Raw genomic sequence first — 17,641 nt, 5'->3', positions numbered from 1 at the left:
AGTCTATTGGCTAGGATTTTGTTGAGATTTTTGCAGCTATATTCATGAGGGATATTGGTTTGTAGTTTTCCTTTGGAGTAATGTCTTTGCCTTGTTTTGGAATCAAGGTTATGCTTGCTTCATCAATGAGTTAGGGAGGATTCCATCCTTTTCTATGTTTTGGAATAGTTTGAGTAGAATTGGTGTCAGTTCTTCTCTGAATGTTTGGTAGAATTTTCCAGTGAAACAGTCTGGGCCAGGACTTTTTTTAGTTGGTAATTTTTTGATGACCTGTTCAATTTTTTGTTTTGTTATGGATCTATTCAACTTTTCCACAACAGTCTGTGGTAGTTTAGATAAGTGGTGTGTTTCTAGAAATCTGTCTATCTCCTCCAGATTTTCAAATTTGTTGGAGTACAGTTCTTCATAGTATCCTGATATTATCCTTTTTGTTTCTTATTTGTGTTATCTGTATTCTCTCCCTCTTTTCCTTTGTTCAATTTGCCAGTGGTTTGTCAATTTTATTAATCTTTTCAAAAAACCAACTTCTAGTCTTGTTGATTTTTTCTATTGCCCTTCCCTTTTCTGTTTCATTAATTTCTGCTCAAATCTTTATTATTTCCTTTCTTCTGGTGACTATAGGCTTTTCTTGCTGTTCTTTTCCTAATTGTTGGAGATGTTGGTTTAAAGTGTTGATTTTGGCACTTTCTTCTTTTTGGATGTGTGCATTTATTGCTATAAATTGGCCTCTGATCACTGCTTTTGCTGTGTCCCAAAGATTTTGGTATGTTGTATTTTCATTCTCATTTGATTCAAGGAATTTTTGAATTTCAATTTTCATTTCTTCTCTTACCTTGTTTCTCAAGGAGGGTGTTGTTCTGTTTCCCTGTGTTTGCTCTTTTTCCATTGATCTTTCTATTATTGTTTTCTAATTTGATAGCATTATGATCTGAGAAAATGCTTTGCAGCATTTCAATGTTTTAAATTTATTAAGGCTTACTTTATGGCCTAACATATGGTCTATCATGGAAAATGTTCCATGTGCACTGGAAAAGAATGTATATATGTTGTTGTTGGGTGAAGTGCTCTGTAGATGTCTATAAGGTCAAGCTGGTGAATTGTATTGTTTAGCTCTTCTGCATCTTTGTGGAGTTTCTTTCCAGTTGTTCTATCTTTCATTGAAAGTGGTGTATTAAAGTTCCCCACTATGACTGTGGAGTCATCTATTTGCCTTTTCAACTTTTTTAAAGTCTGATTTATGTTTTGGGGCTCTTTCATTGGGTCCATGGATATTTATTATGGTTATATCTTCTTGTTCAATCGATCCTTAAATCATTATGTAATGTCCTCCCTTGTCTCATATGGTGGTTTTTGTCTTAAAGTCAACTTGATCAGAAATTAATATTGCCACTCCTGCTCTTTTATGGTTGCCATGCTTGATATATCTTTTTGCAACCTTTGATTTTTAGTCTGTTTTTGTCTTTGTCTCTAACGTGGGTCTCTTGTAGACAGCATATTGATGGATGTTGTTTGTTCCCTCCTCTCCCCTCCCACCCCTGGCAACCATCAAAGAAAGTTTCCCTCCATATATAAACCTTTCCTTGACCCTCCACAACAACAAACTAGTACTATATTTGTCCTTCTGTGATTCACTTATGTCACTCAGCATACTGTCCTCCAAGTTCATCCATATTATGAGGTGTTTTGCAGACTACATTATTCTTTAGTGCTGCATAACATTCCATTATATGTATGTACCATAGTTTAATCATCCACTCTTCCACTATAAATCTTAGAGATAATTCCCTTGCCAGATATGTAATCATCAGCAAGTATGAATTAGTTGCTGTCATTTTTGTTATGTACTTTTTCGTGGTGTCGATTTCTTTGTTTCATATAATTTTCTATGCTGAGGTCATTTTGTTTATAAATCGTGTTATCACTTTCTTCATTGCTATTGTTTTAGTATTTGCTGAATGTTTATGCTGGTCCTCTTTTTTGATGTGAAGTTTTATCATTTTTCTTTGAAGTTACCCTGGAATTTATAGTTTTCTTCCCAAGTTTACAACAGTCCATTCTATCTTGTAGTTGTCTTGACTTCCCTACCATCTAGAAGTTCTGTAACGACACGGTTTTTTCCCTCATTTTGTTTTGTAGTTTTCCTCATTTGTCAATTGATATCTCTGGTTCCCTGTTTACAATCATGTAGGCTTCTTTACTTTGGATACTTCCATAGCTGAGTTGGTTTCTGGATGATATCATCATGTGTGTTAATGGTCAGTTGCTGTTGGCTGTTGCTGCTTCTCTGTCTTTTAACATCTTTTGTAAGGTTGGTCTGGTTTTAACAAATTCCCTTAATTTCTGCTCATCTGGAAATGTCCTAATTTCACTATCATATTTAAGGGAAAATTTTGCTGGGTACTTAATTCTTGGTTGGAAAATTTTCTCTTTCATGGTTTTATATATACCATTCCATTGTCTTCTTGCCTTCAGGGTTTCTGTTGAGAAATCCAAGTTTAGTCTTATTGGTTGCCCCTTGTAGGTAACTTTTGTTTTTTCCCATGCTGCTCTCATGATTCTTTCTTTGTCTTTGGTTTTGGTAAGTTTGATGATGATATGTCTGGGTGATTTTCTTTTGGGGTCTATCCTGTTTGGGGTTCATTGGATTTCCTGAATGGATATATTCTCATCTTTCATGATACCAGGTAAATTCTCTTCCAACAAATCTTCAACAATTTTCTCTGTCGTTTTATTTATGTCTTCCTGTTCTGGAATTCCGATTACATATAGGTTATTCCTTTTGATGGTATCCCACATGAACCTTAGGCTTTCTTCATTTTGTTTTAATCTATTTTCTGATTGATCCCTTTCCAAAGAAGTGTTCAGGTGTTTGCCTTCAATCTCCCTAATTCTGTCTTCCATTGATTCATTTCAGCTCCTTTGCCCATTCAACATCTTATCTGTTTCTGAAAATTTAGTATTAATCTTCTGGAATTCTGTGTGTGGATTTTGAATCATTTCTAATTTTTCATTTATTTTGTCATTTTGTTCTTGTATTTTCTTTCAAAATTCCTCTAGGGTTTTGTCTGTGTTTTCCTTGGTCCATCTCTCAATCCTTTGAAGATACCTAAATATAATTCTTTTGAATTCCTTATCAGAGAGTTGCAATGCTGCTGCTTCTTCAGGGATGTGTTCTGGGTCTATATCCAGCTCCCTTGTTTCTACAACTTTATCTTGCTTCTTTGTGTGAACTTTGATGGTCTGTTGTCTCCGAGACTTCATGGTGTTATTGTATTTAGAGCTCTGTTAATTGTTTGTGAAGAGCAGCCAAGGGTGAATCACGCTCTTATTAGTGGTTGTTTATTGTTGGCCTGTTGGTGAAGGAAGTGGTGGCTCTCACTCAGTAAGTGAAGCTGCAGGAGGTGTGGGTTTAGTTGTGTCATATGGAGACTGTTGCTGTCTTCCACTCAGTTAGACAAAAATAACAATTTTTCTAGTCATCTGGGTCCGGAATGTCCTTGGGTTTCCCAGCAAGTGGAGCCTGTTCTTAAGTCCCTGGAATCTGGGAGATTGCTGTCGTTTTAAATATCCAAAATGGTCAAACCACTTGTAAACATTCAAAAATGGCTGCACCCTCTGGACAGACATAAGTCCACAGCTCAGCCTGCCTTCCTCTTTGTGGCTCCCCCTTTTATTCACCAGCCACCAGAGCTGTCCTCTGTGCAGTCCCTGGCTAGCTGGGCTGATTTTTAGGTTAATTCTTAGGTCCTACCACAGCTCAGCAATATCCAACATGTCTGTGCCATCAGGGTCGCTGCCAGACTGCAGCTCCATACATCTCCTTTTTTGGTGTTTTTATACAAATTCTTCTGCTAGTTGGAGTTTAGTCCACTTCTATATCCTTCCCTTCAAGGTTCAGGATTATCTTCCGTATCTGTGTTAATTGGTTCACCTTTTCTTTGTTGAAGAGGGTCTGTGCAATCTTTCTGCCTATTCCGCCATCTTAGTGGAACTTAACTCTTGCTTTTTAATCTTGAATTCTGTTATTAGTGTTGCTGATTGAGGTTTCAACACCTGAGAAAATCTTCATTTCTCTTTTATTTATTTACATTTCCAGAGTGTCATTTTAATTATAAAAGTTCCTACTATAATTAGATATAAGATATAAGATTATTGATTCACTATTAATAGAGGCAAAAATATTTTTAAAATAATACACCATTCCTGTTCGTTCTTAAGTAAAATATTTTGAACTATAGACCTCCTGCTGATCTATTAATCTTTTGTGAGTTTAAAATATTGCAGAAGTATTACATTTCATTGCTTAGATTTCAAAATGCACATAAAATTAATAAGGTTTGGACTTTGTTATAATTCCTTTGACACATATATTTGCTACCGTAATCCTAAAATACTTCTTTTTCCCTAGCTCAATTCATTTTTATTTTTATTTTTTGTTTTTATTGTGGTGCAAACATACATACCAAGACATTCATCAACATAACACCTTCCACATTTACAACTCAGGGACATTGATGACATTTTCATGTTATGCCATCATTATTGCTATCCTTTTCCAAAATATTCTACCATCATTAGCATAAGTTCAATGCTCCCTTATTTTTCTTTTAAAGGGTTCTCATTAAATTCTTTCTATTATACACTTAAAATGCCATTTCCTAATCATTCATCTTTTTTAAAAAAAATATTTTATTTTCATTGTTGTTGAAAATATACGCAGCAGAATATATATCAATTTAATAATATCTACATATACAATTCAGTGACATTGACTATATTCTCAAGTTGTGCAACCAATCTCACCCTCCTTTTCCAGTTTTTCCATCCCTCATTAACACAAACTCATTGTCCCCTCTACTTCTTATCTAACCTTTCGGTTACTATTGTCTTTTTGATCCTATATAAACCAAAAAAAACCCAAACTCACTGCCATTGCTTCGATTCTGACTCATAGCAACCCCAATAGGGTTTCTGAGGCAGTAAATCTTTACAGAAGTAGATCCCCCTCTTCCTTCCACAGACCGGCTAGTGAGTTTCAACCGCCAACTTTCTGGTTAGGACTCAAATGCTTTATGCACTGTGCCACACAATGGATAGTTTTTAAAAAGAGCATCAGTACTTAATCTTTACTATTGCCAATGGATTCTAAGCACATTTTCTCAGGTGTTGAAACCTCAATCAGCAACAAGATTCTATTTTCAAGTCTGAGAAGAGAGTAAGTTAGCCTCAGAATTCTTCCACATTAGAGTCCTGTTTACTAATTTCTCACAAGAAAGAAACTCAAATTACTCTTGATGGCATCTTCAGATTTATCACTCTTCGTGTCTCAAAGCTGTGACTCTGGGGACACTCAGGATTGTGCCGAGTTCTTTGTAATGTGATTGAGTCATAAGCTTGTTGCATCCTAATGGTCTCACTCATCCCTAAAGCAACACATCCATTTATTACATAGATAAATCCTTCCACTTACCACAAGACGCTATGTATAATCTTCAGTAATGACCTCCATGTCATAATAACATGTTGGGAAAATGGGTAGATAGGAAAACGTTGTTGTTATGTGCCGTCAAGTCAGACCCGACTCACAGCGACCCCTCCTTGGGTTTACGAGGCAGTATCACTACAGAAGTAGATTGCCCCATCTTGCTTCCGAGGAGTGGCTGGTGGGTTTGAACCACCACCCTTCTGGTTAGCAGTCAAGTGCCTTAGGCACTACGCTACCAGAGCTCCCAGATAGGAAAATAGGAAGATGAAATCAAAATAAAAAAATGAGTTCCCTAGGTATTTCACTAATGGCTATAAAACGTGATTAAAGAGAGAAGCACAATAGTAAGTCAATAGCATAGAAGCAAGATAGAAGAGAATTTATTTAAACAGAAAATTGAAAAACATAAAAGATAAAGGAAGGGATAATCATAGAGAAAAATTTGAAAAAGGCAAAAAGAAAGAGGAGTACACCAAATGAGAAGAACAGTAAGAAAAGCTGTAGTCTTGCAAGGAGCCTGGTGGCATGATGATTAAGCGCTCTATTGCTAACAGACAAGATCTGTGGTTTGAATCCACCAACTACTCCATGGGAGAAAAGATCTGATAATCTGCTCTTGTAAAGATTACAACCTAGTGAACCTAGGTTATAAATTATAAAGATTATATATAACCTAGGGCAATTCTACTCTGTCCTATAGAGTGGCTATGAGTCAGAAACAGCTTGACACAGAACAACAACAACAACAACACAGTTTTACAGCTCTAAGTAACCACTTGTTCTTGGTTGAGTTAAATGTATGCTATGATAGTATCATTCTTACCTCAAAGTGGCATCTCCGGTTGAAGGACCTGTTGACAAAGAGATGATTATATCAAATAACACTCAAATAGATGTAAGTTGCTAAGCATAGTGCTTTATTCTTCCAAACATGTAACCCAAATCAGAAAGTGGAGTTAGAAGATTTTCTCCTGGATTAATTGTATTGGACCACCATTCACCACCATTCATTTTCCATACAGCATTTCATACACATTTTGTCTCATGACACTGACTGTAATTCCCCACAATGTAATAGCTTTCTTCCTACTTCCTCCCCATAGTTACCTCTTCCCTGTTTCCTTTCCTCCCAAGAACTCAACACCCCACCTCAGCTATCTCCCTGTGCAAACACTGCCTTTTTGTTCTTCCATGATTGATAGCTCCAAGGAGTGTATCTACCTGATGTAAATATTCACCCCATTGGCCTGTATACTGTTTGACTGGAAGCCACAGGAGTGAGTTCAGTTGCAGACCTGAAGGGTGACTAGGAGCCATAGTCTCAGTGGTCTCACAAGGCTCCATCAGATCAGCACACCTGGTCTTTCTTTTTTACGATTTTGAGTTTTGTTCTACATTGTTTTCCCACTCTATCCAGGATCTCCTGCACTGATCTCTTTCTGAGTGGTTGACAGTGGTAGCCACGCATCATCTAGTTCTGGACTCATGGTCATATAGGCTGAGGATTGCATAATCTACTAGACTCCTGGACTGTTTCCACACATCTTTGGTTTTCTTCATTCTTCTTTGCTTGGGATGAGGAGAGCCCCATTGTTGCATCTAGATGGCCACTTGCGAGCTTTTAGTGCCCCAATACATCACCAAAGTAGGATGTAAAACAATGTTTTTGTGTGGTATGTCATACCAATTGAGCTTGATATCTCCAGCGACCATGGTCCCAAGCTCACAGGTTCAACTACTCGCTCCCCTCAGGATCTTTATGACACATTTCCCAAACTTAGAGAACAGAACTTCTAATCCTTTGTTTTATATTATAAGGATTTGTCCCTGGTTATTTATAAGCTAAGGAGACCAGGTAGGGCAATGGTTAAAGCACTTGGATGCTAACCAGAAGGCTGGTGGTTTGAATGCATCAGCTGCTTCACGGGAGAAAGATGTAGCTGTCTGTTTCCATAGCTTTGCAGGCTTGGAAACCCTATAGGGCAGTACTACTCTCTGTCCTATAGGATCACTACGAGTATAAATCTACTCAATGGCAACGGATTTAGTTTTTTGGTTTTATTTGGAAGCTAAAGTTTGTCTGGGAAGGGAGTAGAGAAGTCCCTTAAATCAAAGGACCAACCCCTCTTTTCTAAGAAAGTGAAGATCCATGAAGTTTGAGACAGAAAACATAATGTTCCCCTAGCTTTTCCTTGTTATGGATTGAATTGTGTCTCCCAAAAATATGTCTTGTAAATCGTTACTCTTATACCTGTGGTTATAATTCCATTTGGGAATTATACCTGTGGGAATAATCCCATTTGGGTTTTCTTTGTTATGTATCAGTGTAGGTTATGTAGTGCCTAAGGCACTTGACTGCTAAACAGAAGGCTGGCAGTTCAAACCCACCAGCCACTCCTTGGAAGGAAAATGGGACAATCTACTTCCGTAGTGACACTGCCTGGGAAACCCAAGGAGGGGTCGCTATGAGTCACTCAGTGGCACATAACAACAACAAACAACAGTAAGAAGAGCAGATTAGGATAAGCAAGCAAAGTTGGGGAAAGAGAGATGACCCATCACATGGAGATTTTCAAGGAACCAAGAAAAAGCTGAAGAGACGAGGACCTCCACCAAGAAAGAGCCTTGCCCTAGAGCTGTCACCCTGAATTCAGACATCTAGCCTTCTAAAGTGTGAGAAAATAAATTTCTGTTTGTTAAAGCCACCCACTTGTGGTATTTAGAGAAAACTAATACAACTTCCCACTGGGTCAGAAGAAACACAAAATCACTTCTACCTTTGAAGTTGAGGTGGTTATGGGGAGATACAGGTAGAAGATTTACTCCAAACTTTAACTCTTAGAAGTTGTTTTTGTATCAAGAAAAATACAAGTACCTAGTAGATACTTCCTCCTAAACGGAAAATGCCTTATCCAAGGCATACATAGTCTCTTCCCCTCTCTAGTCCTCTGTCTGTAGTTAGTGCAAAAGAATGTGGTGGATGAGAGAGGATTTCTAGCTGGTGTGAAGGTCTAAACAGAGAAATTAGCTAGATATCATGAAAGAGGGCAGGGTCAGGAAACACTTTCCTAAATGTGTCCCAAAGAATAAATCTCTGCTCCTGAAAAGAAGAATAACTCTGGTCCTGAAAAGAAGAAGGGAATGTTGAGTATTGAGCTGGAGGAGGAAAGAGATGGCTGACACCTTGGAATGGGCACCTTTCAGACTTTAACCCTAATTGCAACCGTCAAACAAGCTAGATGGGCCCTTGCTGAAGCAGAAGCCATACCTGGAGAAGATGGTCAAACTGATGATGGGAGAACAATTCCCTTGAAGGAAAATGGAGAGGAAGATAATGCGCAGTGTTTAGACTGATCAAGACAACACCTGGGACACAAGGCACATGACTCAGGACAGTTGGAAGGATGAGACACACCACTTTCAGAAGAAGGTCCAGGGAAGCACCCAGATAATTCAACTAAATAATGTGTTTTAGGTCTTTTCCCAACACTCCACCCATTAAAGAATTTTAATGGAATAATATTGTTGTTATGTACTGTCGAGTCGGACCCAACTCATAGTGATCCTTCCTTGGGTTTTCGAGGCAGTATCACTACGGAAGTAGATTCCCCCATCTTCCTTCCAAGGAGTGGCTGGTGGATTTGAACCACCAACCTTCTGGCTAGCAGTCAAGTGCCTTAGTCACTATGCTACCAGAGCTCCTGCAATAATATAGGAAGAAAAAGAATGTTATTACTTAAACCCAAAGCTGGTATCTTTATTACCTCCTAAAACATCCTGTCCACATTGTTGCAATAGTCTTCTAACTGGTCTACTTCTAGTTTTTGTTTATTTAGCCAAACCCATCAAATGCCTGACAAATGTGCCTAAAACACTATTTTAGTCATATCTCTATGCTACTCACAAATTAGCCAATGGTTTTCTGTTACAAAAAAGAAAAAAAACTCATTCTTTTCCTGGTATTCAAGACTCTCTAAAATCACTTCAAATTTGTATTGTAATCTTAATGCAGATTATTTCCATAAACGCTTCTGTAGCCTAACCACTTTGCTCAAATCTCTTTAAATTCTCTCAAATTCTTTTTATCTAGGAATTGAATCAACCTGAAATCTCTGCCTCCTCTTTGCTGATTGAAATCTTACTCTTCTTTTGGAGACAGCTCAAATCCCATCACATTTGAAAATTATTTCCTTCCGCAGCCTGAAATGTTCTCAGTCTCACGAATTTCTCTAACACTAAACAACTGATTTATCAATTAATCATATCCTGAAGTTTTCTGTAAGGAGTCCTGGTGGCACATGATTAAACACTTGGCTACTAACTGAAAGGTCCTACCAACAGCTCTGCAGGTGAAAAGACCTGGCAATCTGCTCTAAAGTCTGTTGTTACGTGCAGGTTGAGTTGGACCCAGGTCATAGAGACCCCTCCTCAGGTTTCTGAGGCGGTATCACTACCTAAGTAAATTGCCCAACTTGCCTTCTGAGGAGTGGCTGGTGGGTTTGAACCACCAGCCTTCTGGTTAGCAGTTATGCTTCTGGAGCTCCCGCTGTAAAGTCTACAGCCTAAGAAAACCTATGGAGCAATTCTACTCTCTTCTATAGTGTTGCTATGAGTTTGAATCAACTCTGCAGCACACAATATGTTATCTCATCTGTTGTTTTTTTAATCTGCTATTTAAAAATAGCATTTTTACTTTTTTTTATGATGGTGAAACAAGCACTGACATAGCATCAAAAATCATTTGGGGATGTGAATAACTGATAATAATTTTGCTTAAGGATAATATTAATCAGTAAGAGGAAAGCTGGAAAATGCACGAGAAACACACCCATGAACACACACACAAACACACAATTGTAGCACTCTCCCTGATTATAGAGTTTGTTAGCCCCCAGTCCATTTTACCTTTCTCAGGAGTCATAGTTCTCTGTCTCTGGGCTGCTTACCCTGGAGTGTCATGGATTGTGCTGACTGCTCCTGCCAGCAACATGCCTGAACTTTGTTTCCTCCAGTGTGCCCACTGCCACCTACTTGGGCAAATGACTCACTCCTGAGTTGCAGGAAGTTACTGGGTATTTGGACCATGTAAACAGGTAGCATATGAGAGGGAAATTAGCAGCCTGGAGATTTGCATGACTGGCTTGATAAGAAAGTCTAGGATGCAAGTAATATTAGTCCTGAAGCACAGATTATAGGGGGTGTTCTGGTTACCTAGTGTTACTCTGACAGGAATACACCACAAATGGGATAGCTTTAACAAACAGGAGTTTATTCTCTCACAGTTTGGAGGCTTTAAGTCTGAGTTCAAAGTCCCGGGCTCTAGGGGCTGGGTGGAAGCCCCTCAACCTTGGGCTTCAACTCTGCCTCCAGCTCCCAGCTACTGAAGCTAGAGGCTTTTCTTCACTCAGACAGCTGCTGGCTACTGAGGCTGACAAGTCCAAGGTTGACAAGTAAAAAGGAATAGTCCCAAAGTTACCAAACCACAGGACAGGCCATTGATTCAAGTCCTTTAAAGTTCCCAAGGTTGGCAGAACATGGTAGACTGCTGAACAATGACATGGCTACATGCAGGGTTCGGCATGCCATAAGCTAGAGACCATTCCCAAAGCTGTTTTTTACATACGGGAAGCAGACCCCATACCCAAAGCAGCTATTCAGCTGCTCCAATAGAATCCACCATAGAGTTAATTATCAATCTCACCATGAGGAATAAACTACATTCAGCTGCCCAGTCACTCAACCAGACCCAGCCAAGTTGACACACAAACTTAACCACCACAGGTGGGTATTGCAAATTCCAAAACTATTCTGTGATGACATGTGAATTTCTTAACTTCTCTTCCCCTTACATTAAAGTTATGGTAAGACTAACCCATCTTTCTTTATTGGAGAGAACAAAAGAGAGAATTGACCTACTACTGTAACATAAAGATCTTCAGTGTTACCTGGACAGGACACTCCAGCCTTGCCCTTAAGCTATTAGTCATTTATCTCCAACTTTGTCTTATTTTGCTCTTTGCCCCAAATCACAATTGTAAAGGGGAGGAGAACTGTTAGATGTAAAATCAGGACCTTGGCCTCTGAGTCAGGTAGTTGGTGTGCAGGTCTTTGGTTCTTTTCTTCCTGAAGGTTAAGTGTATGGCCAAGTCCACTTCTGTTTTTTTAATCCCCCTAACGTGAATGCTCTGGGTTCGACTCAATGGCATACAACAACAACAATAACAACATGAATGCTGGGAGCTCTGGTAGCATAGTGCCTAAGGCAACTGACTGCTAACCAGAAGGCTGGTGGTTCAAACCCACTAGCCACTCCTCGGAAGGAAGATGGGGCAATCTACTTCTGTAGTGATATTGCCTCGGAAATCCAAGGAGGGGTCGCTATGAGTCGAACTGACTGGATGGCAGTGAGTTTTTGGAGTTTGAGGTGAATGCTATAAGAAGCTCTGGTGGCGCAGTGCCTAAGGCATCTGATTGCTAATCAGAAGGTTGGCAGTTCAAACCCACCAGCCACTCCCCAGAAGGAAGATGGGGCAATCTATTTCTGTAAAGATTTACCACTTCAGAAATCCAATAGGTGTTGCTATGAGTCAGAATCAACTCGATGGCAGTGGGTTTGATTTGTGGTTTTTAAGGTGAATGCTAAAGTCATTACCCTCTATTCCCTGAACCCTGGGTCAAGTTCAAGCCTCAGATTCCTGAGTCTAGGCACCCTGTCTCATAATGAAGTTCATTCTCTCAAGGCCTAAGACTCCTCTAAATTCTCAAACTAGAGGCCCTGAACTTTGGAACTCAAGTCACCAAAAGTCCTAAACCTGAGTGCTAAGCACAAGAGTTTCCTTAGTTGTGAATGTCAAGCTGGAGCTTGCATGAAACGGAACAGTTGCACGAACAGTGGCAGGTGAGTTTTGTAAGAACAGAAGTCCCACATCATATATAAAGGTCTTTCAGTGGCCAAGTGTTTCCAAGTGAGGCAGCTATGGTAGGCAGAATGTTTTCCCCAAAGATATCTATGTAATCTCCAGGACCTGTAAATATGTTTCCTTATATGTCAAAGGAGTCTCTGGTGGTGCAAGTGGTTAAGCACTAGCTGCAAGGCTGATGATTCGAACCCACCAACAGGCACCTCTGAAGATAGGCTGAGTGCTCTGCTTCTGAAAGATCACAGCCTTAAAAACCCAGTGGAGCAGTTCTGCTCTGCACACGTGTTCATCATGAGTCAAAGTCAATTTGAAGACAACTAACAGGGTTCTTGATCCTCCACAAATATAAGGAACTATTTATGTTTTAATAGATTTGTTCTCCTTACTTCAATCAACAGGGCCCAGAAAAGCAACCTGATTAGGTTCCAGTTATAACACCACAAAAATCCAGAACAAAATTAAAATTCCTAAAAAAAAAAAGGCCAGACTTACTGAACTGATAGAAACTAGAGGAACTGGCAACACTATTGCCCTAAGACACCCTTAGAACTTGAAACTAAAGGCACTCCTGGAGGTCACCTTTCAGCCAAATAGAATGGCTTGTAAACAATATTACCCGTGAGTAATGTGCTCCCTTAAACAATTAATTGTTGTTGTTGTTGTTATGTGCGAGATCAGTTGGTCAACATTTACCCAGAAGCAAAGATGAGAAGGCAAGGAGGGGCAGGGAAGCTAGATCAACAGAAAAAAAAAAAAACAGAATGGAAATAATGAGAATGCTGACACATTGTCAAAATTTTAACCAATATCATGGAACTTAAAATTTTCAAATGGGAATCTAATTTGCAATGTACACTTTCAGCTAAAACACAATACTGAAAATATTAAAAAGCATTATTGGCACAGCCAAAATAAATTTCTAAAACTCCGCAACTTTTCAATTTCTTCCACCTATTTCCTGCCTCTGCTCTGGCTTTTCTCTATGCTAAAGTTCCCTAAGGGCAAGCCCCTTTCTTCATCTATTAAAATCTTTAAATATTCATATGAAAAACAGCCCTTCTTTCTTAAATAGATTGGATTCACTCCTTGCTTCATTTTCTATTTGCATTCTGTTTATAAAGTAATTATCATAGTCTCCCTCACAGCTGTTCACCTTTTTTTTTCAGGAGGCCTAGGACAATTACCCCTTTAGGAACCTAATGCTCACATAGCACTCACAGAATAATACGTTTGTCTCATAACATTGACTGCAATTTCCCACAGTGTAACAGCTCTCTTCCCACTTCCTCCCCATAGTTACCTCTTCCCTGTGTCCTTCCCTCCCATGCACTCCTGCTTCCAGAGTGGTCTCCCTGTTCATACATGCCGCTTCTATTCTTCCATGATCGATCTCTCCAAGGAGTTTATCTTGTAATGTAAGGATGTAAATGTTCAGCCCATATACCAAGTCTTTTTTTTTGCTGGAAGCCTATGTGTATCTTTTTCAGAAAGTATCACATTAATGAGACATTAAAAATGATTGTAAAATTTCTGTGAAAGATTTTTGTCCAAAAAACATTTTTGTCTTGGCTTGACATTTAATGTTGTTAAACAAAAAAAGAGAGACAGGGATAAGAATCTATTTGCCTATTAAACCCACTTGAAATAATGGAATGTTTGAGTTTGTAATTGTTGCCAATTGTTTCTACCCTTATCAATTGTGATAAGCCCCTCTCCTATTGAGGCAGATGCTTGTCAGTCAAAACTCTTTTCAAAAGTCTTCAGGTTCAGATTTTAATGTTATTAGGTGTGGTTGGGTTGACCCCAAGTGACAGACTAGAACTGCCCCACAGGGTTGTCTTGGCTGTAATTTTTATGGGAGATTTCCAGATCTTCTGTGGAGTGAGCCATCTTTAGTTTAGCAGTCAGTACTTAACAGTTTGCGCTACCAGGACTCCTTTTAAATGAGCATGGGCTCCAAGTATTCCATTTACAAGCACATAACAAAGAGATGGGAAAATAATCTTTGAGTAATCCTTAGTGTCTTGGTATTTATGGCCCATTTTTATTTTAAAAGCAGCAAAAATAAGGCCTTAACCAATTTGGGAAAGAAAAATTTAACAATAAGCTACTCTAGGGCAGGATTTGTGCCTTCTCTTTAGTCTAAGGAGCTCTGGTAGCACAGTGCCTAAGGCATCTTGAGTGCCAACCAGAAGGTTGGTAGTTCAAACTCACTAGCCACTCCCCAGAAACAAGACTGGACAATCTAATTCTGTAAAGATTTACCACCTTAGAAACCCAATGGGGGTCCCTATGAGTCAGAATTGACTCGACAGCATTGAATTTGGTTTTTGGTTTTCTTAAATCTCTAAGGAACTCTGGTGGCTTAGAAGGGAAGGCATTTGGTTGGTAACCAAAAGGTTGGTGGTTCAAATCTCCAATTGCTCCATGGAAAAAAGACGAGGCAGTCTGCTTCTGTAAAGATTTACAGCCTTGGAAACCCAATGGGGGTTGCTATGAGTCAAAATTCACTCAATGGCAATGAGGTTTTTTTTTTTTTTTGTCTTAATTCTCCAGGATGTATATGTGTACCTTTGTGTTCAATTATGGGCACCATTAATAACATTCTCTATCTCAACCTTGGATTTTCAACTAAAAACTGTAAATGTAAGTAAATTGACATTTTAAATCCAAGAGGTTATAAACCAAATAAGATAATTTTATTAGAAGATCTATTCTAAAAAACACTTCTATTACTATTTCTGGCAGCCTACCCACACCCACACTCATCAACCACCATGTCCTCGTAATGTCGTAGAATGACATTGTCATCATTGTCATAATAGAGTATGGAGATGGGAGACAGCTTGGTGGGGATACAGACAGCCTGGGGTACTTCTGGGTCGGCTGTACTCATTAGAGCTTGCATGAAAGCATAATTGGAGCTGTTGAGAGAGGTGGTCAGTGAGAAAGGACATTCTCCATGGCAGTAGTTTGCCATGAACCCCTTAGGGGCAATGATCCACTTGTGCCAACCCAGGTCCTGGAAGCTGACGAACAGCTGATGACGATGGCAGAGATTCTTGCAAGAAGCCTTGGGATCAGGGGTGGCTGACCTCTTTTTTCGGGATGAAGGGTGGCACTTCTCAGTGTTGAGGGTCACCACCAGCAGGGAAGCATGAAGGTGGCATCTCAGTTGAGCACAGACATCCTCCTCAACCTGAAAATTCACCTTAGTGTCTCTGTGTCCCTTGACCAGGATTTCCAGAAATAAACTCAAGTTCTTCTGGGAGTTGTTATTCCAATTCTTAGCTACATGCAGCAGGTTGAAGTGAAGGGCACCTTGGGGCCATGGCACTGACCGAAATGCAAACATTTTACCTGGCTTAGGGAGGGATCCAGCTCCCACATGAGGCTCCTGAACTAGAGACAGAGCCAATTCTAGTTCTGGTCCCAGGTTGTCGTAAGCATTGGGCCCCAAGTCCAGGTGCAGCTGGACCATTGTTAACTGCTCCTTTTCTTTGATGGCAGACAAGTTAAAATAAAGGTGCTTCCGAAGGCAAGAGGAGGCTTGAGAAAGCAAAAAACCTAGATGGAAGCAGAGAGATCAGAGAATCAGAATATTATGTTGCTTCATATCTACCTATACAATATAAATGTAAATATCTATTTTTACAAAATAAGTACAGAGAATTGTTAACCATTTGGGATGATTTGTTTCTCCCACTCCCCCCTTATAGGTCATTCTTATCTTCCATAGATCCCCAAGATGTCCTGGATAGGATTTAGAGGATCCATGATGGATATAAAAACTAATTTGTTAACCTTCCATGAAATTTAATAGTCCTTTTAGTTATGAATTTAGGAAACAAATCACAACAATATTATCAAGGCCCATGACATTGTTCCCAATAAAAATAGATATGTTCACATCATGTTAAGTTGTTAGAAATATTCACCTGCTAACCAAAAGGTGGGTGGTTCAAACCACCCAGCCGCTCCATGGGAGAAAGATGAAGCAATCTGGTTCCATAAATATTCACAGCATTGGAAACCTTACAGGGCAGTTCTACCCTGTCCTAATGGGTCACTAAGAGTTGGTGAGGGTGAGTGGGTACTTTTGATCCTTAGATATTTCTTATCTAAGGCCTACAGTTGTCAAAGGAGCTCTGGTAGCATAGTGCATAAGGCACTTGACTGCTAACCAGAAGGCTGGTGGTTCAAACCCACCAGCCACTCCTCAGAAGGAAAGTTGGGCAATCTACTTCCGTAGTGATACTGCCTGGGAAACCCAAGGAGGGGTCACTATGAGTCGGGTCCGACATATAACAACAACTATGTCAATGTCAATAATGTCAATAATTCCTATCCTTGCAGCTATGAATACTTTTTTCTCCCACCTCAACGAATACTGAGGTACAATATGATCTTTTAATTTTTCCACATGGACTGGCTTCTCTGCATCTTTCCAAGTTGTAGATGTGCTTCTCCCTATTTTCAAAGCTAACTTCTCTCCCTGCATTTTTGAACTTCACCTTTTCCTGCTCCTCTAGGAACAGGCCCAATAGGGTATACTTTTACTTTAGTCAAAATGCAGGGATGTTTTCATCCTTACCTTTCTTCAAACTTTCCTGTATGTAGTTTCAAATTATTATATATGGCCTCCCCTTTTATCTATATCACTAAATCACATTCTTTAGACATGAAAGAAAACCCAAAACCAGAGACAAAAGATAGATTTGACAGCACGAAAAGAAAAATCATTCATATTCAGAAGATATCATTAACAAAATTAATACACAATGAACAATTCTTGTTATGCAAATGAATTATAGAGTTCTGCCAAATAATTGAGAAGCTTAAAGAAATCATTAAAAAGACACAGTTTTGCTGGTCTGATAGAGCCAAGACTATGGCCTCTAATTACCCTTCAGGTCTGGAACTGAATCCATTCCTGTGGCTTCCAGACAAACAATAGACAGATGTATAGGGTGAATGGGAGCTCTGGTAGCATAGTGCCTAAGGCGTTTGACTGCTTACCAGAAGGTTGGCAGTTCAAACCCACCAGCCACTCCTGGGAAGGAAGAATGAGCAATCTACTTCTGTAGAGATACGGCCTTGGAAACCCAAGGAGGGGTCACTATGAGCCACAATTCAGTTAGGTTGACTTTATAAGGCAAACATTTATATCAGGTAGATTTGACAGCAGTGAGGTTTTTTTTGGGTTGTTTTTTTTTTTTTTTTCATTTTCTTTTTT

At 39.3% G+C, this 17,641-nt stretch overlaps 2 protein-coding genes across 2 annotated transcripts in view; both read right to left on the bottom strand.

Moving 5' to 3' along the window:
• Nucleotides 1-10,406, bottom strand: part of APOBEC1 (apolipoprotein B mRNA editing enzyme catalytic subunit 1) — a 15,875-nt gene extending 5,469 nt beyond the window's left edge. Inside the window, exons 1-2 of the mRNA XM_007937213.1 lie at nucleotides 10,391-10,406; nucleotides 6,309-6,336 (exon numbers count right to left, since the gene is read on the bottom strand). Of these exons, the coding sequence (XP_007935404.1) occupies nucleotides 6,309-6,336; nucleotides 10,391-10,406 (44 nt within the window). The remainder of the gene's footprint in view (nucleotides 1-6,308; nucleotides 6,337-10,390) is intronic.
• Nucleotides 10,407-15,154: 4,748 nt separating this feature from the next.
• Nucleotides 15,155-17,641, bottom strand: part of GDF3 (growth differentiation factor 3) — a 5,666-nt gene continuing 3,179 nt past the window's right edge. The window contains exon 2 of the mRNA XM_007937212.1: nucleotides 15,155-15,972. Within this exon, the coding sequence (XP_007935403.1) occupies nucleotides 15,155-15,972 (818 nt within the window). The remainder of the gene's footprint in view (nucleotides 15,973-17,641) is intronic.

Source organism: Orycteropus afer, unplaced genomic scaffold (assembly GCF_000298275.1).
Source record: "Orycteropus afer afer isolate SDZICR_OR568_19922 unplaced genomic scaffold, OryAfe1.0 scaffold00040, whole genome shotgun sequence".
Lineage (NCBI taxonomy): Eukaryota > Metazoa > Chordata > Mammalia > Tubulidentata > Orycteropodidae > Orycteropus > Orycteropus afer.
This window is presented reverse-complemented; position numbering and strand designations above follow the sequence as displayed.